Consider the following 25373-nt stretch of genomic DNA (forward strand, 5'->3'; position numbering starts at 1 on the left):
GTTTCAAAATAGAATCCTGTTTCCCCTCAGCAGAGGAAAATCATTGATTGATTCAGCATTAGGTTTAGGCATTAGAAACATATACGTAACACACCACCCGCAGATTTTTAGGGTTCCGTACCTCAAAACAAAAAGGAACCCTTATAAGACACATATTATATATCATTGTCTGTCTGTCTTTTTGTCGTGTCTGGCAAGAAAACGGAATAAAAACCTATAGGGTAGGTACTTCCAGTTGACGTAGTATCACGAAAATTAGGCAGGCAGGTTAAGGGTTTTATAGTACAAGTAAAAGAAAAATCTGAAAACCGTGCACAAATAGTTAGTTTACTTAAATCACATGTAGATGGCGCTGTCTGTCATTAACTCGCAGCACATACAAGTGTTATATCTTGTACGATGGTATGGAACCATTCGTTTCCGAGTCCGACTCGCACTTGACCGGTTTTTTTATAAATTCTTAATCTCACAGGTTCTACATATTCTCCAAAATGTATTGAAGATATGAATATGATATATAATATTTACATTATGTATGTAATTCTTTGTTCGCTCCCTACACTCTACAGCTTAAACGATTTGATGGATTTACATTCAGAATAAGTTATCAATCATCTTATTCTCTTCAATGTCCTTGCGTATACAACACATTTTTGTGAAGGATGCCGAGCTGTTATGAATACGGGATAGATTAGATGCAACATATGTATCAACCTACCAAACATACTTATGCTCGTCACTTCGTCCGCGTGGACTACACAAATTTCAAACCCCTATTTTACCACCTTAAGGACTGAATTTTCGAAAATCCTTTCTTACCGGATGTCTACGTCATAACAGCTATCTTTTTATACATTTATTCAGATACAAGTTAGCCCTCGACTGCAATATCACCTGGTGGTAAGTGATGATGCAGTCTAAGATGGAATTGGGCTAGCCTGGAAGGGGTATGGCAGTTTTTATTAAACCATACCCCTTTGGTTTTTACACGGCATCGTACCGGAACGCTTAATTGCTTAGTGGCACGGCTTTTCCGGTAGGGTGGTAACTAGCCACGGCCGAAGCCGCCCACCAGGCCTGACCAGAAATTATAAAATTCCAAACCCCTGCCGGAAATCGAACCCGGGACCTCCCACTAATAAGACAACAGCGCTTACCACTGCGCCAGGGAGGTCGTCGTCTGCATGCCAAACTTCAACCCGATCCATGGAGTAGTTTGAGCTGTGTTTATTTTACCTTTTACCTTTTCATATGTAGGTATATCTATTAGAATTCAACTATGTACAATGTACATATCCCTTATAATTCTCCGATCAAACAATCCCCTGTTATAATTAGATATTATCTTACGGCCAATAGTAATAATCAATCTTGATAATTTTGTTAAAAAATACCATTACTAGCTGATAACCGCGAGTTCGTCCGCGTGGATTTAGGTTTTTAAAAATCCCGTAGGAACTCTTTGATTTTCCGTGATAAAAAGTAGCCTATGTCCTTCCCCGGAATGCAAGCTATTGCTGTACCAAATTTCGTCAAAATCTGTTGAATGGATGGGCCGTGAAAGGCTAGCAGACAGACAGACAGACAGAAGGACAGACAGACAGACTTCCGGATTTATAATATTAAGTATGGATTAACAGATGTGAATTGAGTCTATAGAAATCAGCATTTAGCCGGCGTGGTAGAACATGGCCAGACCATTCTCATTCTGAGAGCAGTCTCACCTTTGCTCACTTTAGTTGATAATAACGATGATGTTGGTTCTTTTACTTAAGTAGGTACTTATATTTTCGTTCAAAATTTCCTATGACTTTTTTTATGAGTTACGTAAGCGGCTCCCGTTCAAACAAGAAATCTTCACGAGAACGGTAAAGAATTCCCCCTCGCTTCAGTCAAAAGAATAACACTTTCGCTTAAATCTAAGCGGCTTAGTCGCGACCCGCGACTGGGTCAAGTGTCGTGTGGTTTCCGGCTTAAGCTGGTTACATAAGGTACCTATATACTATAATGAATAACGATATTCGTAGTCTCAACCGCGCCGCTCGCGCCACGCGTGCATTGCATTTGAAAATGACTGGTGAACTATATGACCAGCCACTCCACTCCACTTTTTATTCCACTTATCTGTCGTCTATTCCTCTCTTATTTACTGTTGTATTTTTATTTATATATATATATATATATATATATATACATAAGTATATTATATCTTTTTACTTTATTAAATTAGTACACCCCTTCCGCTTTCTTTAATTTTATAATATCCTCTACCCTAAGGTTGCCTGGAAGAGATCGCTATTTTAGGTCGCAGATAAGGCCGCATATTGTACATGCTATCTTTGTTATATGTCTATTGTTTTGGTTTTGGTGTACAATAAAGCATATTTTACTTTACTTTACTTACCAGCAAATTATTTTTTATATTTCTTAAGATTCCCAATATTTCCCCACATTCCACTTTTCACACTTGTCTGCTAGTTCGAGTCGGTTCTATCAAAATACGCCTCGAGTTCGTCGCACTAGGCGATAGATAGGTCTGTACTCGGCATTTTTTGATCATCTGTAGCACCCAGTGTACTACGGCCTTTGCCAGTCGGACATCACATGCTTGGCTTATTTCCACTTTTTGGCAGATTTGTTTCCCATGTCTGCGGTTTTATATGGGGCGCAGTTGTGGTTTTATTAGAGTTCCATACAAAAATGGTAAGGATAAAAAAATCATATGGTCCGTCTGTTCGTCCGTCCATAAACGCTGCTTATTTCAGTAACTGATGCCACTAACACTATCGTGACTTGTAAGAGGAACCTATAATTTGTAAAAGTAGGTTAGGTATACACAACTTCTCTCAAAATAAAATAAAAACCGGCCAAGTGCGTGGCGGGCCACGCGCAGTGTAGGGTTCCGTAGTCACAATCCTCGAAAAACAGATGTAACTCCTTAACTTGTGAACCCTACTTAGCCATGATAGTTTTCCTTTAAAATTGATTATATATACTTGACACTTTAAAACATCATATTTTACAAACGGATATAGTAATCAAAAAATGATGTTCCCAGACCCACAGTATTTTTAAAAGACCTATTACGATACCCCACACTATGGGGTAGACGAGAAAAAAAGTTCATCCCCACTTTACATGTAGGAGAGCTACCCTAAAAAAAATATTTATCAAAATTTTATTTCACCACTTTGTCGGCGTGATTAATATTATGCCAAATTACAGATTTCTAGCACTAATGGTCTCTGAGATTAACCGAGGACGGACGGACGGACAGACAGACAGACAGACGGACGGACATGGCGAAACTATAAGGGTTCCTTGTTTACTACGGAACCCTAAAAAATGAAATTTTATTTACATTTGGAAGTGTAACCGATTCAATTTTAATATCGAAACATAAACTTCAAAAATTGTGTACATTTTTTAGCGGTGACTTGTTTAGGCAAATATAATATGTATTTCTTCTATGTATTATTTTTGTATATCTACGTCTTGGAAAATTAAAAAAGAATTTCCAATCCTGTAAACAAAATCCTTCCGCCTGCAACTAAGCTACTTATTCGAACACTGAGCAGGTCAAACTGAGTGCGGTAGACTTTAGAGTAAAGCCTGTTATACATAAATAAATTATAGCAGCACTTCTAAGAATTACTTTGCTCAGTACTATTTTAAAAGATTTAGCCTTTATTTATTGAGAACTAGCTGATGCCCGGGACTCATCCGCGTGTATTTAAGTTTTTAAAAATCCCGTGGGAACTCTTCAATTTTCCGAAATAAAAGCCTATGCCTAAATCCTTCCCCGGTAAATCGGTTCAAATGTTGGGCCGTGAAAAGCTAGCAGCCAGACAGACAGGCAGACAGACACACTTTCGCATTTATACTTATTAGTATATATATTCGTACGGATTATCCGAAAAATATACCTATTTGATATAATTTATTTACTTTTCCGAATATATGTATCTGGAGGACATAAATAAAGGACATGTATTCTGTAGCATATATAGAAGAAGAAATTGACTGACTGACAGATCAACATACAGCTCAAACTATTTCAACAGAAGTAGGTAGTTCAAACTAGTTAACAACGACGAATTAATTAAGCATATTATATTTTATTCGCCTATGTAAAGAACACATACAGTAGCCGGCAAGAAATATTGTACATTGGTCTTTCGAATGAGATTTTGGCTTTGTAGAGCGTCGTCTCTGTCAATCATACCTATGTGACGTTTTGTCGGTGTCAACGACAGAGACAACGCTCTACGAAACCGCTATCTCTTTCTCAAGGTCGACAAACAATATTTTCTGCTGCGTACTGTAAGTAGGTATAGAACGTGACAGGTCAAGGTGGCAATCGCACCCGCACACCACCTGGTGCGGGGGAGCATGGGTAACGTGTGGTATGCGGGGCATCCCCCCCGCCTCATATCCCCTATAAATTAATATTCAAATAAATACTTATTTGAATATTATTTTTATCACATAGCAGTCGCCTTTTTCTTTTTATCGTAAACATGCAAGTAAAGAGTTTACCATACAGGCGCGAGAACTATAGAACTTCTACTCGCTTAAGTAGAAAATAAGCAGCTTAGTTAAGGGTCAAGTGGATAGGGTTACCGAGTTAAGCCAGTTAAATTAATAACATTACTAGGAACACTCATAAGACTTTCACAGAGGACAGAGTTTTATAATATTTTATAGGAAAATAGAGAAATTCTACTTCGCAAAACTTAAAACATAAATTTTAAAAATTGATAGGTTCCGCCATTTCTACTATTGCACAATACCTATAAAATATTTACTTAGGTAGATATTCGTCGGTAAAAATGCTGACCTTTCAGATCATTACAACAATCTGGGAAAAGAAAGAACTCAAAGAATTAAAGTACTTACCTAGGTATATCATAAATGGTATAACCAAATATATTCGTGTTATTAACCTATCGGTAGGAAGGAACTCCAAAAAGCATCTTTACGAAGCGGTAATACAAAATGGATGCCAGACATCCATAACAATAGGAATAAAACGCCAGAAGCAAATGAACCGTGTCGGAAAATAGGAAAAACACTTAAAATTACCATTGCTCTACCTTATATTCTCTCACAAAAGGAAATAAAACTTAACCACATTTCAAGTATAATACCTACCTACTCTAGAGTTTTATAAAATCATACAAATTACCGTATAGGTACAGTCAGCAACAAAGTTGGGTTTGCAGTTTGCACCTGCCAGTACAAGCGACTATGGACGGGGAGAAAACCTAGTTTTATTAATGACAATATCCATATATATTTTTTTAATTTAATTTTATCTTTCATCAATCGCATTCTCGCATCAATTGCAAGAGCTGTTAGTCAAGTGTATTTTTTCACCTTCATTTTTTTCTCCTATGGAACAGAGTCCCACATTAAAATCATAAATTTTATCCATTACCAAAAATGGTCTAAAATGTACAGCGAGCCATTCATTGACATACTCAAGACGCGGCAAGTTGCCAAAATCTCAACTATTGTGGTGCCTTTTATGTCGTATTGTACTCAGATCCTACTCTCCATATTACGACCTCGTAGTTGTGATAGTAAAATAATATAGGCTTGAAACCATACAGAGGCAGTTTCTTAAATACTTAGCTTTTAAAGAATTTAAAAAATTTAATAGTTATGAGGAAGCGTGTACTCACTACGGTATCGGCTCACTGGAACATAGAAGGGAACAATGTGATATGTTGTTACTGCAAGCAATTTTAACCGGCTCAATCGATTGTCCTAGCTTACTCTCAGCCTTTTCATTTAATGCTCAACCTTTAAGAACGCGTCACACGCGCCTTCTAAATGTTCCCAAATCTAACTCAAATTATGCGCGAAATTCTATAATTCCACGCTTGGTACGTACTTATAACAATCAGTTCGCTGAGTTTGACTTATTTTACCTATCAAACAATAAATTTAAAAAGGAATTAAGAAACTATCATCGTAAAACAAAAAAAAAAGTAGCTAACATCTAAATATGCATGCAATCATACACTCCCATTTACACACACACACACATGCACACACGCTCACACATACTCATAAGCACACACTCACACACGCATACACACACACATACAATCATACACACACTGTTGTAATTTTATTTTATTATTGTATATACCTACATTTATTCTAACTCTATTCTGTTAAAATAGTTTAATTATAATTTTAAGTAATCTCTTTTGGCCTTCTGTTATACCTAGATTTAAATTTAAATAATAATTATGTATTTACGCTGTTGATTACTTTCAAATAAACAAAATAAAAAAAAAAAAAAAAAAATAATGCCAATACATTTAAATGTATCTAGGGCTTCCTAAATGACATCATAACATTATGTTATACTAGCTGATGCCCACGACTTCGTCCGCGTGGATTTACTCTGTGATTTTCCGGGATAAAAAGTAGCCTATCTTCAGGTCTTTAACTATACCCATTCAAAAAATCGCGACTATCCGTTGCTCCGTTGCGACGTGATTGACGGACAAACCAACAAACAAACACACTTTCGCATTTATAATAAGGGTACCTACTGATAATAAATATAAATTAAAAAAAAACTTGAATCATAAAATCGTCAGTGGGTCAGAGTATCCAGTGGAATTCGGTCATGCAACTTTACAACTTTTCTAGCTTGAGCAAAAGTTACAATCGTAAACAGTTAACAACATTCACAACAAACTAACTAACAATAAAGGAAACAGTGTCAAAGTTCAGTTAATGCGCTACTTCGATTAAAGAAAGTTTGTATCACTTACAATAATATAAAAAAAACTTTATTTTTATACCAAAAACAATGGTGAAACTTTTCGATAGCAAAAGTACCAACACCATTGTGTTGTTTATCTCTCCCCAGCTCTTATTATTGAATGAATAAAACTAACTTTGTACAAACAATACCGCATTCAACTTTGTGACACCCAGCGACCCTTTTACACTGTAGCCTACCCTCATTTAGCTAAATTGCGCGACTTAAATCGCGCGGTTCACATCTCATTTAGCCGGTTTTTACGATTCCAGAGGTGTTTTAAAAGGCCAACTCAAATAATTTAATAGGCATTGTCTTTTTGGAATTTATTTCTTGGGAAATGTTCCAAGACGCGCTCTATCCCGCTACACTTTATCTAATGCGTTTTGGGAATGGCTTCGAGGCTCCGTCAGGGGATTCTGTGGAAAAGTAATATTAGCATGAAAATACCTACATGGACATGGTGAGTCATACAGTAAAATCCATACTATAATGTTATAAGTGTGTCTGTCTGACTGCTAGCTTTTCACGGCCCAAAAATATAAACGATTTTGATTAAATTTGGTACACAGTTAGCTTACATCCCGGGGAAGGACATAGGCTTCTTTTCATCCCGAAAAATGAAAGAGTTCCCACGGGATTCTTAAAGGCCCACCCGTTTTACCGATTTTGATGGGTACAGAGGTAGCTTGCATCCCGAAAATTAGCATAGGCTCTTTATCTTTATTTTTTGATTTTTGAAAAACTTAAATCTACGCATAGGAAGTCGCGGGCATCATCTAGTGGTGAATATTGATAGTCCTTATGCCATAAAAAGTTTTGATAAAATTAGGCAGAAATTCTCGAAATAACCTTCCCCATTCCTTATTTTAAATGCACGAGGAGTTATTAAATACAGAGATGGGTACAATTTGTCAAAGTGTCATTTTTAGAAGCCCAAATTGTCACTTACTTTTATAAAATACGGAGTTCGATAAACGCTTTTAAACCCAAGCTTTTATTATAATTGGAGATATTTAGCAGGTGATTATTTAATACCAGAGCTTAATACTTATCGAGCTCAGTGCTGTCGGCTTTCTTATCCTCGCCTCTGTGTTTAGTACTTAAATGTAATTATTTTATCCTTACAATATTATTTATACTTAAAAAACTCTCTTGGTTCACAATAATCTGTATACATAAACTGATTGACTGAGACAGAATACTTACTTAATAATACCTTTCAGGTAAAGGACCAAAGATAACCGTTTGAATAAATAGTGACCCTTGCAGCGACGCAATTGAGTGCAATTGAGCTTGCACAGCGCTGCGGCCTAAAATTTATTCAACACTTCTCGTTTTGTCGCTTAAACTTTTATTCCTTACTCTCTCTTTCTTAAGAGACAAGAGCCGTCGAAGGGTCGCAACGCCGTAGGTATCCTAGTCACGTGACCAAGTAAGCCCAACCTGGTACAGCTGGTTTAAACTTAGAACACCATTACAAAAGGTTTTCAATAATTCCACTGAGTGAAGTCGGACCCGGTCAGTTATTTAATCAGATGGTGGTTCAATGATATTGGTATGGATTTAAAAGAAAACCACCATCTATCTATATCTATCAGTATTAGATTTCTTAACTCTGATCTGTTGGCTTCCTGTAAAACTACCATCAATCTTATACATCGATGGTTACCATGCATCTACATTCTACATTATTCACCTTGACTGTCTTGTTGCGCCACTCGCCGTTTATGTCAACGACATGTCGCGTATAATTTCGCTACTGCGCAGTTGCGAGGTGAAACCGAAGACAAATGTGTGCCATTCATGCCTATGTGCTTGCCATCTTTATTGGAATAAATACAATGAATTTTGAAAAACTATTTACATTTAAAAGCAGTCACTGAAAATAATTGAAAAAATAAGAATTTAAATCGATTTTGTCCAAGATTTTCCCTTATTTTTACATTACGGGAAGTATTTTTATGCCTATCACAAATTGAATGCCACGACTGCAAAACAACATGCGACATTCTTTTCTTAAAATAGAAGATTTTATAATAATTTTCTTAAAATAGAAGATTTTATAATATCTAGGTATATTTATAATAATATAATATACCTAGGGCCATTTTCGGCTGCCGCACCAACCCGTGCTTTCGTGATTCCTTTCGTCAAAGGTTGCCTGGAAGAGATCGCTTTAGCGATAAGGCCGCCTTTGCATGCTACAGCTATTAGATTAAGATCCTGTATTGTGTTTTTTTCAATGTTTACTTTCTGTTGTGTGCAATAAAGTGTAAAATAAATAAATAAATAAATAAGATTTTTACTATAATATATGGCACATATTATTATTATATCTGTACATTCTGGGGCACCCATCCATACAATTTTTGTTCATCTCCTTTGTTTTAACGAAATTTAAACGATGGCCCTGTTTTGAAAGCTTAACACCACATATAAACTAATATAACACATAACAACAAACTTTTTACTAACACTTCAAAGTTAAAAGGGGTCTCGGAGGCCCATTCACGGATATAAACCTTCCGGATGCCCACATTAGAACCAAGATGCTGTCGGAGACCCGAATAATTTCTTAATCAAGTCACCTTTGTTTCCGCTAATTGTTTCATTTGCCATTCCATTTGCGACGGGCTGCAAACGAAATTCCAAAAAACATTATCGCGTAAATGTTTTACAAATGCGCGTGGAAATTTATTTCCAGATTTACCTTTCACACCACAGGTTTGTCATTGTTTATATATAATACGAGTATTTGAATTACCTGTTGAATTTTGTAGTAACAATCGTATATCAAATTGTGTTTTATTTTAAATCACCAGATGCATACAATTTAATTATTCATCATCATCATCAGCGCTACAGCCTTTCCTGGGCTTGCTCCAGTCGATTTCTCCACCATTCCCTCTGAATATATCCTCCAGTGTTGGTTTTATCAGTAGGTACTGAGCTTTTTACCATGACACAGTTTGTACTTCTTTAGGAGCCAGTGGTTAAAAATTTTCGTTACAAATATTTTTTGGTAATAAAGATTATTTATTTACTAGCTGATGCCCGCAACTTCGTCCACGTGGAATTATGTTTTTACAAATCCCGTGGGAACTATTTGATTTTCCGGGATAAAAAGTAGCCTATGTCACTCTTCAGGTCTTTATCTATTGCGACGTGATTGAAGGACACACCAACAAACCAACAAAGGAATAAACCAATAAACCAACAAACCAACAAACAAACAAACAAACATACTTCCGCATTTATAATAATAAGGGTACTGATTCATTTTAGTGATCCTGGATCTGCTCTAGTCGATTTTTCCACCTATCTCTATCTGTAAGTATATCGTGCAGTCTTATTTACTTAAATAGAGTTATTTTTAACCGACTTCAAAAAAAGGAGGAGGTTCTCAATTCGTCGGAATCTTTTTTTTTTTTTTTTTTTTTTTTTTTTTTTATTTTTTATGTATGTTCCCCGATTACTCAAAGACGCCTGGACCGATTTTGAAAATTCTTTTTTTGTTTGAAAGGGTATAGTTCAAAGTTGGTCCCATTTAAATTTGGTGAAGATCTGATGAACATCTTCGAAGATAGATACTGGAACTCCTCAACGGATAAGAGTAAATTGGTCGCGATCAGTGTAATAGCTTAGTAAACAGTAGATTTTTAACCAGTCATAGCATAATTCCATGGGGCCACTAAAAATTGTGAAATAAAAAATTTTTACAAAAAAAATAAAAACCGACTTCGATACACAAACACTAAAAATTGAAAAATAATTTAATTTATTACCGAATATATTATGTATACAAGAGTTAATATAGTTCCATAATAATATTTTTGGGGTCGGTGCCAATGAGGTGCCATTGTGGAGTCTCATAAAAATATGAAGTCTAGACGATTCGCGCAGCTAAAGCTAATTGGCACCGGCACTAAAAATATTATTATGGAACTATATTAACTCTTGTATACATAATATATTCGGTAATAAATTAAATTATTTTTCAATTTTTAGTGTTTGTGTATCGAAGTCGGTTTTTATTTTTTTTGTAAAAATTTTTTTTATCATAATCATCAGCATTATTGGCAATACTATTTCTTTGTGAGCCTGGGTTTGCTCTAGTTAACTACTCCATCTATCTTCTATCCTGTGATTTTTTTTGTTTAGTTAGGTGATTTTTGAGCCTCGAGGCCTGTACCCCCCGTTTTGGCCTAGGTCAAACAGAGAAGACCCCGCTGCTGCTGATTTTTGAGCCGTAACATAATTAATCAATCTAAGAAAAAAATCTACGTAAAGTGTAATAAAATAAACTACACAATTTTAAATAGGAAAAATGGCAATGCTGAACTTTTATAGAATACCCAGTGAAATGTTATTCATTCCCTTTCATCTTTGCAGTTATTCACTATACATTACCAAATAGAGTAGCTGCTCTGTATTTGAGCTTTATATACTTAGTGCAAAATTCAAAGGTGAACTGCGTCATGCTAACTAATGAGTCTATTAACATAATTACAACCCACTTTGCTAGTGTGTCGCATTACAGTGAGGGCAATGTTGGATCTTTCCTCAACTTCGGGTAGAATTTATCAAAAATGCCGTAGACAGAATACCTTTTTACTCTATCAGGGACTCAGGGTTGACACCTGATATTCTGACATTTGTTTTTATGAATTTCAAATATGCTAAAAGTAAAACTTCTCTTTGCTTTAATTCAGTAATAATTAACCTACCCTAGAAAATTTTAATTAAAGATGCTTGTCCAATATTTTAAATATCGCTTAGTCAAAAAAAATAAAAACTCCTCCCAAGTAAGCCCACTTCCATCTTAGACTCCATCATCACTTACCACGAGTTTAAATTACAGTTAAGGGCTAACTTATAATGGAATACTAACGGAACGAAAAATAAAATAACGGAAAAAAAATATTAAGCTTCTTTGGCGTTTAAAAAATCACGTCTTATATAAATAGGTGAAATAATAAATACGATGAAAATATTATATTATGGCAGGGTACAATGACACAAACCCGAAGTTTTTTGGCATCTCTCCATGCCTGGAAATGTCAACGGAATAGGACGACTATAGTTTCCGATACCATGTTCCGATGGACAGCAAATCTCTTCCGATATTCCGGTCAGAGAGCTGTTTTTCAGAAAAACCTTTAAATGAGAGAAGAAATGAAGTCGCTGTATTATTTATTTAGGTCAGTTGCTAAAACATTTATAAATAGGTATAAACATGTTATTACGCAATACGTATGGCTGTAAAGGAGTTATAGTTTATTGAGTAGATTGAGTAAGTCGATCCATTTACCCGTTCCACAACTTACAGTTTCATCGTACTTTATAGGTTTTTGCAAATAGAGCTCCCGATTACGGCATTGTTATGGTTTCACTGAACCGGTATTGAATTCACCAGTGAATTCACCTATTACTGATAGCGCCTAGCAGTAATGTTTCCTTCTGGTTTTTGATGAATTGATGATTGGTGAAAATTATGAATAGAATTAGCTAGGGAATAAAACATTATTTGGATATCCAAAGAGAGGAATATTGGACAAGAATAATATTATTCTTGTCTAAAATTCATCAGTGCTTGAAAACAGTCTTCGGATAGTGCGTGTTGCCACTGAAATTATGGATCGGAGACATGTTCGCTAAGTATGGGCCTTATAAGAGAGCTCAGAGTCACCCAGCGGGCGATAAAGAGAGCTATGCTTGGAGTTTCTCTACGTGATCAAATCAGAAACTGGGTGATCTGCAGGAGAACTAGAGTAACCGACATAGCTCAACAGGTTGCGAAGCTAAAGTGGCAATGAGCAGGGCACATAGTTCGAAAACCGGTAGACGTTGGGGTTCCAAGGTGCTAGAATGGCAACCTCGCACCCAAGCGCAGCATTGGAAGACCCCCCACTAGGTGGACAGGCAACATCAAACGAGTTGCAGGAAGCCGCTGGATTCAGGTGGCGCGAGACTGTGGTGTGTTAAAGTCTCTACAAGAGACCTATGTCCATTGTCCAGCCAGTAGACGTCTAACTGTTGATAATGATGATGATGATGGTAATATTAATGTAATTTGAAGTCAAAGAATAGGTCTAGTCAACCATAGTAAACAAAACAAATATGTAGTACTAGCTTATGCTCGCGACTTCATCTGTGTGGACTACACAAATTTCAAACCCATATTTCACCCCTTTAGGGGTTGAATTTTCAACGTTGCCTACGTTATAAATTATAATAGCTATCTGCATGCCAAATTTTAGCCCGATCCGTCCAGTAGTTTGAGCTATGCGTTGATAAATCAGTCAGTCACCTTTTCCTTTTATATATTTAGACCAACAGATGTAAAAAAAAAGTTCAGTAACTTGTCAACACGTCTTGAATGTTAATAGGGACCTTTAGATCCTACAGTTATTGATATACTGGAGAGTTTCATATTCCATTAGATATTGCTCTGATTTTCCAGACCCAAATAATGTCTTAATCAACTCACCTTTGTTTACGCTAATCGTATCATTTACCATTCCATTTGAGCGCAATCATAAGCAGAATTTCATAAACATTTAGGCTGTTAATGATAAATTGATACGTCTATGGAAAATTTTCAATCTCTCAAGCTTACTGTCGTGTTACTTTATTTATAAGGTACTTAATTTCAGATTAAATTGTACTACAAGATAATGTTTTCATCTACCAAAATTAACCTTTTGATGTGTAATTATTATTTGAAGTAATACTCTGCAAATAAATAATATTATGGACCAAAATGTGGTGCATTAATTATATCCATTTATTAATTAGTAAACTCCTAAAAAAAAGTAGAAAGTTGTTATAATAGTAATCCTTTCACTTTATAGACATACTAGCTCATGCCAGCGACTTCGTTCGCGTGGACTATATAAATTTGAAACCCCTATTTTACTACCTTCGGGGCTCAATTTTCAACAATATTTTCTTAGCGGATATCTACGTCATCTCATAACTCATAATAAATAGCCTATCTACTCGTACATGCCAAATTTCAGCCGGATCCATCCAGTAGTTTAAGCTGTGTGTTGATTAAAAAAATCAATCAGTCAGACAATCACCTTTTCTTTTTATATAGGTAGGTATATTTAGACTCAGAGCAATGCACTTCAAAGTGTATTCAAAAATTTCTATGCGCTCAAATAGTTTAAATGTAGCGGCAAATTTTCAAAGCAAAATTATGCTGTGTAAACTAATGAGTGTATTAACATAATTACAGCGTTGTTCACATTGCAGGCTCGGCGCATTTCGGCCACGACAGCGAGGGGTCATTCCCGTACTTCGAGTATAACGTGCCGAGGAATGTGACTACCGTGGTCGGGCAGACTGCCTTTCTGCATTGTAGGGTTGAACATCTTGGTGACAAAGCGGTAAGTTTTATATTTAAATTACTAATTATTATTAGATAAGGCTGGCTTTCAGTTTTATTGTAATACTAGCTGATGCCCGCGACTTCATCCGCGTGGATTTACATTTTTCAAAATCCCGCGGGAACTCTTTGATTTTCCGGAATAAAAAGTAACCTATGTGTTAATTCAGGGTATAATCTATCTTTATTCCAAATTTCATCCAAATCCGTTCAGCCGTTTTTGCGTGATTGAATAACAAACATCCAAACATCCACACTTTCACATTTATAATATTATATTAGGAATTAGGATTAGGATTAGTGTAAGTATAATAAGTAAACACATATGCATGTATGAATGAGAGGTAAAATATTTTTGTCATTCGCCGAAAGTATTTTGTACTTTTTATATCGAAACGGCTTAGTAAAATGCCTCGAGGGTATATGTATATGGAAAAAAAAAGATTCCGACGAATTGAGAACCTCCTCCTTTTTTTGAAGTCGGTTAAATATAAGGCAGAAAAGCCTTGTAGGAGGAAATAAATTTCAATGCGCTTACAAACAATGACAATTGGACCCTTTGAAGCCAGAAAAAGAGTTTTTCGTGAACAATATTATTATATTTCGAACCTCATTATCTAAATACTTTTATATAAAAGGAAAGGTGACTGACTGACTTATCTACCAACGTATAATAGCTCGGGCTGAAATTTGGCATGCACACAGTTAAATTACGACGTAGACATTTTTTTTGAAAATACAACCCCTAACAGCCCTTTCACACGGCGTCCAGTTTTTTGCAGGATCCCGTTTTCTGCACGATCCCGTTTGATGGCGAATGTGTTTGTATGCTAGCGTGCTTAGCGTAAAACGGGATCCTGCAAAAACCTGGACGCCGTGTGAAAGGGCTGTAAGGGGTTAAAATAGGAGTTTGAAATTTGTGTAGTCCGAGCAGACGAAGTCGCTGGATTAAGCTAGTGTTTTGTACCTTACACTAGGGTTTAATGCATTATTTGATGAGTTTTTGAGATTCATTCCATACAGTAAATGACAAAAAAGATTTAGTTATGATATTTGAAAGTAGTTCCAGTAGGTAATCTTTTTTGTGTGAGGTTAAGTACTAACTCAAAGTTACCCATAAGACTCACTATCTTTCTGCCCTGAAGATATAGAAAACCGGTCAAGTGAGAATCGGAGTCGCAAATGAAGGGTTCCATACCATTCCATACAAGATTATGCACTTCTTAACTTTTTTAATTTACAGACAGACAGACTGACAGACGGGTAGAGAGACAGTGGACGCTTAGAAATAGGGTCCGAATACAGAATCCTAAAAAGTAAAATCTTTATTTTCGTAGTGTTTGATTTTTAGATTCAATAAAACAAAAAAAATACTATGTTCTCTACAAACGCGAAACATGTAGCTGTGTATGTAGGTAGTAAGTAGTTCACGCTCTAGTTGCCATCGTCAAAAGAGGGGTCAATGTCTTGGGGCTATAGAGCAGAACGGAAAAATATTGTAACCATTTATAACAAACTATGATAACAAATGTTGGAAGAATATCAATTGTGTAGTTTATTGGGTTCCGTCCACGTTGGCAACCAGCTACGAAATAAGATTAACACTTCGCCTTTTCGTAACTGGTTATTAATCAAGAATATTTTTACCCGGTTCGTAACGGAGTAAGAATTAAAATTACGTCTTTTCGTAGTAACCAGTTACAAAAATCTTATTAGTTACGAACCCTGATAATATTCTTGATTAATACAAGTTACAGAAAGACGACGTACCTACCTATAAAGACGAAGTAATGTGACGTAACTGGTTACGAAACATTGGTTACCAACGTGGACGGAACCGTTTATGGTTTATTGACAGTGCTCTACAAATCTGCTATCTCCATTTAAAGGTCGATGTACATTACTTTCGGCCACATACTGTATATCTTTATCTGTGATATAATATATCACAGATAAAGATATACAGTACACACACAGTAAAGATATACAGTAGTAGTAGTAAGATATACAGTAGTATTATCTGTGATATAATATATCACAGATAAAGATATACAGTACGCGGCCGAAAGTATGTAAGTACGTTCTACAACGACCCGTTGAACTGTATGTTTTTTGCAGGTATCATGGATAAGGAAAAGAGATCTTCATATACTTACTGCTGGAATTTTAACCTACACGTCTGACCAGAGGTTTCAAGTAAGTTATGTTCAAATTAGTAAATAAACAAGCAAACACAAAATGTATTAAAAAGAATGTATAAAATAATAGTTAGTAATAAAATGACATAGATTCTATCTCAATTGCAGTTAGATACATTTTTACATCAAGTTTAAGGGTGAAAAATATTATTAATAATAAATATTATTATTATAAAATATATTATTTTATATTAACAAAAATATTTTTTTAGCATTATTCGTAGTACCAGAACGCGGCGGTGTGGCTCAGTGCGGCAGTGCTACGAATAACGCTACAAAAATAGTCGTTGTCTCTGTCACTCATACCCATTTGACGTTTAGTCGGCTTCAACGACCGAGACGGTGCTATACAAATCTGATATCTCCTTCTAAGGATCGATGATCATCACTTTTGGCCGCGTACTGTAGCTAAGTGACTAATCCATTCCTGTTGTTATCTAGGTCATTCGGCCTGACAAATCGGAGAACTGGACTTTGCAGATCAAGTTTCCACAAGAAAGGGATGCTGGAATCTACGAATGTCAAGTGAACACTGAGCCGAAGATGTCTTTAGCATTTCAACTCAATGTTATAGGTAAGTGAAAATAGCATCAATTGATATTAAAACGAAGTGCAATTAGTGTGTACCACAGCATAGTCCGCGACAGGTTGAGATGGCAATCGGGGTAGAGGCGGGGTGATGCCTGGATTGCCATCAATAGCCTCATATATAGAGAGATACATAAATAGAGGATTGATAGCTCAACGGTTAAAGAAGCGGACTGAAATCCGAAAGGTCAGCCGCTGCACTAATGTCGTACCTACTCTAAGTATAAGCTTAACGCTTAGTTGGAGAGGAAAGTAATATTAGATCTCGACCGACAGGACGCGACAGCGTAGGTACCTACTATACTTTTTATTATCTACTAGCTGATGCCCGCGACTTCGTACGCGTGAATTTAGGTTTTTAAAAATCCCGTGGGAACTCTTTGATTTCCCGGGATACAAAGTAGCCTATGGCACTCTTCAGGTCTTTATCTATACCTATGCAAAAAATAACGTCAATCCGTTTCACCGTTGCGACGTGATTGAAGGACAAACCAACAAACCAACAAACAAACACACTTTCACATTTATAATATTATGGGTACTGATTTATCTACTGTTGGACATATGCCTTCTCAAGCGCACTCAATTATTCTCAGTGCTAGGCTAATCTCATACGTTTTTCCCGCAAGCTTAGTAAGAGATAATTCACACAACGTCATTCAAAGCCGTACCCGTACCGTGCCGAAGCCATGCAATTTAGAGCCTCGATAGCTCATCGGTCAAAAGAGCGGACTGAAGCCCGAAAGGTCACTGGTTCAAATCCCACTGTTGCACTATTGTCGTACCTACCTACTCTTAGCACAAGCGTAGTTGGAGGGGAAAGGTGAATGTCAGCATGATAAACTTGGCTAATATCCTTTTTAAAGAAAAAAATATTGTTTACTAACTGATGCCCGCGACTTCGTCTGCGTGGAATTAGGTTTTTAAAATTCCCGTGGGAACTCTTTGATTTTCCGGGATAAAATGTAGCCTATTTCACACTCCAGGTCTTTTTCTATATCCTTGCAAAAAATCATGTCAATCTGTTTCACCATTGCGACGTGATTGAAGGACAAACCAACAAACCAGTACACCAACAAGCCAACAAACAAACACACTTTCGCATTTATAATAATGGTACTGATAGATTTTTGCCCGGACAAAGAATGTTCTAGCATGAATTACTTTTTACGATTCTAAAATGATTCTTTGACCGGATCCCTTCGTGGCCCGACCTGTGCACGTAACATAAACCAAAGAAGTTGGAAGTACTTAAACCCAGCAAAATACTGATAATACGATAAAAGGCTTCGCGTTTCACACGTCAATACAAAATCTCATTTAGCGAATTTCCCAATACGCCATATATTTCGGCAAATCTTGTCAAGTCCCTATATTTGGATGTATTTACTGGTGAAATGAAAAACGAAAATCAAAACATTTTTTACTAGCTGATGCCCGTGACTTCCTCCGCGCGGATTTAGGTTTTTAAGAATTCTGTGGGAACTCTTTGATTTTCCGGGATAAAAAGTAGCCTATGTCACTCTCCAGGTCTATAACTATACCCATGCAAAAATCACGTCAATCCGTTGCACCGCTGCGACGTGATTGAAGGACAAACCAACAAACAAACACACCTTCGCATTTATAATAAGGGTACTTGACTGTTGACTGCAATATCACCTGGTGGTAAGTGATGATACAGTCTAAGACAGAAGTGGGCTAACCTGGAAGCGATATGGCAGTTTTTATTAAACCCAAACAAACCCCTTTGGTTTCTACACGTTCGTACCAGAACGATAAATCGCTTGGCGACATGGCTTTGTTGATAGGGTGATAACTAGCCACGGCCGAAGCCTCCCAGCAGACTAGACCAGAAATTTTTCAGACCAAAAATTCCAAATCCTTGCTGGAATCGAACCCGAGACCCGGGACCCGGGACTGATAAGACCACAGCTCAAATACCACTGTGCCAGGGAGGTCGTCATATTGCAACTATTGTAAAGATGTAGAACACTGCAACGCGAATGAAAATAATATCATTAAGAGAGAAAATGTCATTAAAGTCCCTTGCGTAGCACGACAACCTAATTACTTACTGGAGGAAGCAAATTTTCCTGTTTGGGAAGCAGAGGGAAAAATTTCATCTTTAATAGGATAGCTGAGACATGAAAAACATTTAATTTTGGATCAAAATTGCATTGTCGTAAAAGTCGTGACACTGAAAGTAATTTAGCGAAACCTGCCTTGAAATTTTGGTCACGCTCTTAAATTTTGTTATTATACTATTTCACTGATATACCTACAAAGAAGATTCATATAACTTTCATCCACTTTGGTTAGGTTATATTGAGTGCTTTATCCGTAATTTCATAATAACATTTTCGTTGTATGTGTCTGGTAGCCTGCCAATCCAGACTACGGCCTAAACCCTTCTCACTTAAAGAGGAGAGTCGGCTCAGTAGTGGGCCGTTAATGAATTGATAATGATGATGTGTCTGTAAGTCTGTCATTCGTTTATCGACAATTTCGGAGATGGACTAGAGATTTTTTATCTCGAAAAAATCAGGGATTTCTCAAGGGAGTTTGACCCAAATCCGGACGAAATCTCAGGAAACATTTTAGCTCTTTCGTATTTTGAGTAGTCATGACAAAACGAGAGACCAAAATATCGATGTAAAAATTAAGGTCTAAGAACTGATGATGACTTTGCCAGCACGTGGCGGTCGCGAGCCGTGACATTATATATGAAGCAGTTTATGCTTCACCAGACCGTGTCCGGGCACGAAAGTCACACGGATAAACTGCTTCATATAAATGTTCATGTTTAGAATCCGTGCCTCGTCCGCGCGTCGTGCGTGGCACGGCCCGCGCCCGCTACGTGCCGCCATAAATCATCCCTTAGACTTACTGAAGGACAAGTGACAAGGATGGATAAGATAAGGAATGAATATATAAGAGGAAGTTTGAAAATAGCGTCAGTGGTAGAAAAGATGAGAGGTAATAGGCTAGCATTGTATGGGCATGTAATGCGGAGGGAAAAAAGCCATGTCACTAGGAGAATGTTAAATAAAAACGAGAATGTAAAAGGTGGATAGATTGCGTGAAAGAGGATATGCGTGTAAAAGGGGTGGATAATGCGTTGACGGATGACAGAAGTGAGTGGATGAAGAAGACATGTTGTGCCTTTGTTGTGCCGACCCCACGTAGCGTGGGATAAGGTACGGAAGAAGAAGAAGACTTACTGAAGGAATACTTACTTTCAATGTTGAACAACCTTGGCCTATGTCGTGACAATGCAAGCAATTTGGCGACTCTCGACTTTACAATTTGGTCGCGTTCTCAGTAATTAATGCCGTCTGGCGTCTTGCCGGCACTCATGGCTGAGGCTTAGATTAATGTGATCTAGTTTTATTAAGTTTCTTAAAAAAGAAGTAGGTTTTGTTAAAATTTAACGCCTAATTTACTTTTTAGAAACTTTTAACAAGTAAGACATGATTAAATAGGTAGTTAATTGTATTTACCAGTTCCCGTGTAAATACGGGTATGATTATAAAAATTGTAGTTATAATTATTGTTATTATGCGTAGAAAATGACTTCTCACGTACCATTTTAACTTTATATATTCGCCTATTGCCGCGAGCCTATTGTTTAAATTTGTAGCGTGCACTAAAATTATGTAAAATTCATGTTTCGTCCCTTTTTGCAATATCAAAAAGAAAAAGATGCAGATAGTCTAAATTTAGTTTAGAAAAACACAACAGAATCAGCGCCATTGTCGTTTGAAACAATGCGGAAGTTTTCATCGTCAAAGTATCCTTGCTCTCGGATATAAAAGTGCTGCGAGCATAAATTACGACGCAATTTCCTAATCATTAAAACTTCCAATCTTAATCTTGAGCCCCCATTGTTTGGAAAGTTATCGCAAACTCGCGACAATTGCAGACTGTACGGCGACATTACGCTGCGATTTGGTTGTTTCCTTATGTACTAAGAGCCAGCGTGTGCCAGACCTTCGTTATTTTATAAAATCTAAAAGTTTATCTACGTATTGTCCCCAACACTGGGAGGAACGATCAGCGACTATTAAGTTTGGATCATGGTAACTTTGGAAGATAACAAGTTATAAAGGTGTAAAAAATCTTACGTCCAATTCGTAAATTTTCTTCGGAATAGTTCCTATTAGAAATCACGTCATGCATTGCGAGACACGTCATGGCAATCTCCTGGCCTTAAAATTTAAAAGTTATAGTAGTAAATTAGACTTTATACTGTGACGTAGAATTTTTTAAACCATTGTTACCTGTTATCTCCCAAAGCCACCATGATCCAAACTTCATAGTCGCTGATCGTTCCTCCCTGTGTTGGGGATAATACGAAGAGAAACTGAGTTTTATAAAATAAAAAAGGTCTGGCACTCGCGGGCTCTCTCTCTATTAGTAGTTTATATACTTGCCTGGCATCTTGCCTCTTAAACGACATGGAAAATTTGAGCTTTAAACTTGGTCTCGGCTTTCAAAGTTTGTGAATATTCAGGAAATAGACGTTATTTATTATTTTAATATAATAATTTTTGTTACATGAAATTATTTCGTTAAATTGCTCAAAATAAAATAAGTAAAAAGAAATTTCCCCCCGTTTGCTATATCTAATATTGGTACCTTCAAAAGAAGAGTGAATGTGAGCGCATCTTCAAGGCAGGTGCGGCCTTTGGCTTCAATTTTATTTTAGTGTTATCTCCAAAATTTGTCTGTATGTACCTAAGTATAAAAGTATCTACGATAAAGTAAGAAATCGTTTGAATTGTCTTAAATTAAATTAAAAATCTTATTGCGTTTGATATTATATAATAAATGCTATTGTTAGTCGTAATAATTAAAACTTCAAGTATTAATTTTGAACTTCATTGTTTGGCAACGGTTGCAAACTTGTGCTAATTGCAAGCACTACGTTGCAATTTTCTTCCTTCTTTGGTAGGTATTTAAAGTTCGCTTGGCGTTTTCTCTCTATAAGAAAAACATTATCGCAACGAATTGTTAAATTTTTACGATTGAAAAGATTGTTTATTACTAGATGATGAACGCGGCTTTGCCTGCGTGGATTTAGGTTTTTAAATATATCGTGAGGGAAAAAAGTGTAGATTACATAATACATAATTATTGAGGTTTCCAATACATATTAAGTTTCCAATAGAAGAAAAAATCTATTCTGTGTCTTCCCAACTTAGTTTGCTCAAATGGCACTTTCACTGGCTATCAACTTGACGTATTGTGAAAATTCACCAGAAAAACATTCCTGTAGGCCGTTGATATAGAATAGTCTAGATAGCTGGCGAATGTAAAAGGCAAAATTTTATAGCAGATATAAAACAGAACGTAACAGCGTCAACTCACATCGGAGAGTTTATTTTCACTGTTCGTCAGTTTCTTGTCTCTTTGCACTCTTGATTGACTTTATAGATGTTGTATAGAAGCAGGCGTTATTTTGCGGAAGTCCATGATATACAATTAACCAAAAGCTTAATTTGCTGTAATCCGCTGAGACAGGTCGAATCTGTATGATGCAACATGCAGCATGCAAAATGCACCGCCCGCCCTCCCACTGCTAACCATGCAGGAAAAAGCAGCTACCAGGCAAGCAATACGCACCCGCACCACCACCACGCAGCACAACACAAATCCCAAAACACACTCGGGCTGAAATTTGACTAAAGATAGCTATTATGATATCCGCTAAGAAAGGATTTTTGAAAATTCAATCCCTAAGTGGATAAAATAGGCGGTTGAAATATGTGTTCCGCGCCGAAGAAGGCGCGAGCATTAGTTAGCAATAAAATGAGTTTTTTTTTAGATAGAGTACAAGTAAGTTATGATACCTTTCGTACACTTCTAAGAAACCGTGTGCATCTTTGGTTTTTCATATCAATGCTATAATATTATAGGCGCTGGTAGATTAAATCTTTGAATCAGTTGAGAAGGCCGCGTGAATAAGCACAGATTTAATCTCAATTTTGTTTCAACGTATTATTTACCTCCCATCTTGGCTGTGCGTGTTTTACGGGATTAAAGTGCAGATTTTACGAGGATTTTTCTTACTTTATTATTCATTCACTGTTTTTAATTATAGCAATACCTTTTTTAGTATTCGTAGTGCCTATGTTACCTCGCCATAAAACTTTTACGTGCCTTCCAATGTATACACGTACAGTGCTTTCATATTAACGCTTGGAAGCAAAGCAACTCAGGTAAAATTTCATAAAATATTTTCACTTTTCTTTGATAGTGTAATGTCGTGACGTAAACCAAACGTTACAAAGTAACACTGCGTGACATGACTATAGATATGAAGCTTATCCTTGGGTTATGTGATCCATTTCTAGACCATGCAAAAATGGACTATTATGGAGCGTCAGGCTCACCAATAAACATTGAGCTGTGCTGCGCTGTACTGTGCGCAACTAAGCCTAAGCTAACTTTCTGCTGCTATGTTTTTTCTACAAACAACATTGAGCTGCACGGCGTACTGTGCGACTGCGACAGCGCGACATGCATGCGTACAAGTGCAAGCAAGTTAGACGGAAGACTGAGTGAGATGGGCAATGCGATGACAAGCGAGCCAGCACGTATGGCGTGATCCTTGCTATGTTTTAAGGCGAGTCACCGAGGCTAAGCGGAAAAAACTGGTTTGCTAGATCAAATGTTTTAGGTATTTACTATTAAATAATGGCCTTGCTAAAAATATACAATATACCTAAAGACATTGTCTAAAGAATGTGCTACTTTGATACAAAATAGGAAGTACTTCACTCGATCAAATAAAATCTTGAAATAAGCCGAAATAAAAGTCTAAAACGAATTATTTAATACTGTAAAAGATTCAGCTGGGATATGCTGGATCTTGCCCCACGTTGGAGACGCCAGATGCAGGAAGGGTGGTCCACGAAGGTTGACGGGGTCCGGACGGCACAAGAGAAACAACGTCGTAACAGCACCACGTTTATTTTCACGTTAAGAGTGAGAGTCGTGTCCCGTGCACACGTCCCACGCGGTGGAAGCGAATGCCGGAAGCGCGACTGTGCTGTGCGAGTAGCCGATAGCCATGTCCCGAACAAACGTCCCACGCAGTGGAAGCGCAGTCGGAAGCACGACACAGCGTACTCGTACGTTGTGCGTTGGTGAATCCGAAGACTGGCGAACTTTAGGATTGATTCGGATTGAGTCGGATTGACAACTGTTGGCTGTGGCTGGGTCTTATACTAGGGCCGGACGATCTCCGCAGCGCGATGCGCTTTTGGCCAACCCACAGCCAACGCCATCTAGTGGCAACTTGGCGAGTTCGAGGGAGTTAGCGCGATCCACACCTTGGCTAGCGCCATCTGGTTATCGCTTGTGTTACAATACTAAAATTTCTGACGTGGCTAATAATTTTTATATGGAAATATTTGTCTTTAAGTACTACAGAGAACCTGCTAAATTTGGTTTTCAACAGGACTTCTATAAGTTATTAAATTCAAATTTAACGTTTGAAACAGAATTTGAACGTTGCCAAGCGGTTTACTTCAAAGCCGCGCTGCCCGCCTCGGTGACTCGCCTTAAACACAACACAGCCCTACAAAGCGCAGCGCGCGCAGAACGGTTTTGTTTGTATCGTTATTATAATCTAAGAGGAGCGATTGAGTATAATACAGCCATCACCCTGTATGCGTCCACTACTTGACATGGGCTTTTTCAAGATTAAGTAGAGTAGCAATATTATAAGAGTACATTTATTCAATAGGTATAAAAATAATAACATAGTAGGTAAGTAGGTAACTAATTCAATCAGTGAAATCAACAGAAAAAAGGTGTCCGGCGGTAAAATAAGTAATAGAAGAGAAAACCAATTTCGTTCCATCCCAACTAAGATTGCTCAGTGCCATTCTCAACGGTTATCGACTTACACAGAGTCACAAGAAAAACATCCTCAAAGCCACTAGGAAAATTAACCGTAAGGTCGCACTGTCGACATGGTATTAGAAATGACATTGAAATAGGAAGAAAGATTTCGTAATTCACGTAAACTTTTCAATTCAATTCAATTCAAATTTCTTTACTGCGAATATGGGTAAACAGTGGAAATGTTACAAAAACAAAAAGGTACACCCAAATTCTTTTTTTTTTTTGTTGAAAATACTAGCTGATGCCCGGGACTTCGTCCGCGTGGATTTACGTTTTTCAAAATCCCACGGGAACTGATTTTCCACCAAAATAAGGCTGCCTGTCCACTGTTGTGGAGTTAGGTAGCGGAGTGGAGTGAGAAAGTGATGCGGAGTGGAGCTGAAACCGTATCTGTCCATAGACACGGAGCTAGATAGCGGAACGGAGCGAGAAAGTAATGCAGAGTGGAGTTGCGGACTATATTTTGTGTTTTTCCATACGTGGAGCT

General features: G+C 37.1%; 1 protein-coding gene across 4 annotated transcripts in view; it reads left to right on the forward strand.

Annotated features, from left to right (window-relative positions):
- LOC117983692 (zwei Ig domain protein zig-8-like) overlaps positions 1-25373 on the forward strand; it is a 157705-nt gene that overhangs the window by 121992 nt on the left and 10340 nt on the right. For all 4 annotated transcript variants that reach the window (XM_069499471.1, XM_069499472.1, XM_034970312.2 and 1 more), the window contains exons 3-5: positions 14051-14184; positions 16302-16379; positions 16823-16955. In XM_069499471.1, coding sequence (XP_069355572.1) covers positions 14051-14184; positions 16302-16379; positions 16823-16955 — 345 coding nt within the window. The remainder of the gene's footprint in view (positions 1-14050; positions 14185-16301; positions 16380-16822; positions 16956-25373) is intronic.

Source organism: Maniola hyperantus, chromosome 7 (genome assembly GCF_902806685.2).
Source record: "Maniola hyperantus chromosome 7, iAphHyp1.2, whole genome shotgun sequence".
NCBI classification, from domain to species: Eukaryota; Metazoa; Arthropoda; class Insecta; order Lepidoptera; family Nymphalidae; genus Maniola; species Maniola hyperantus.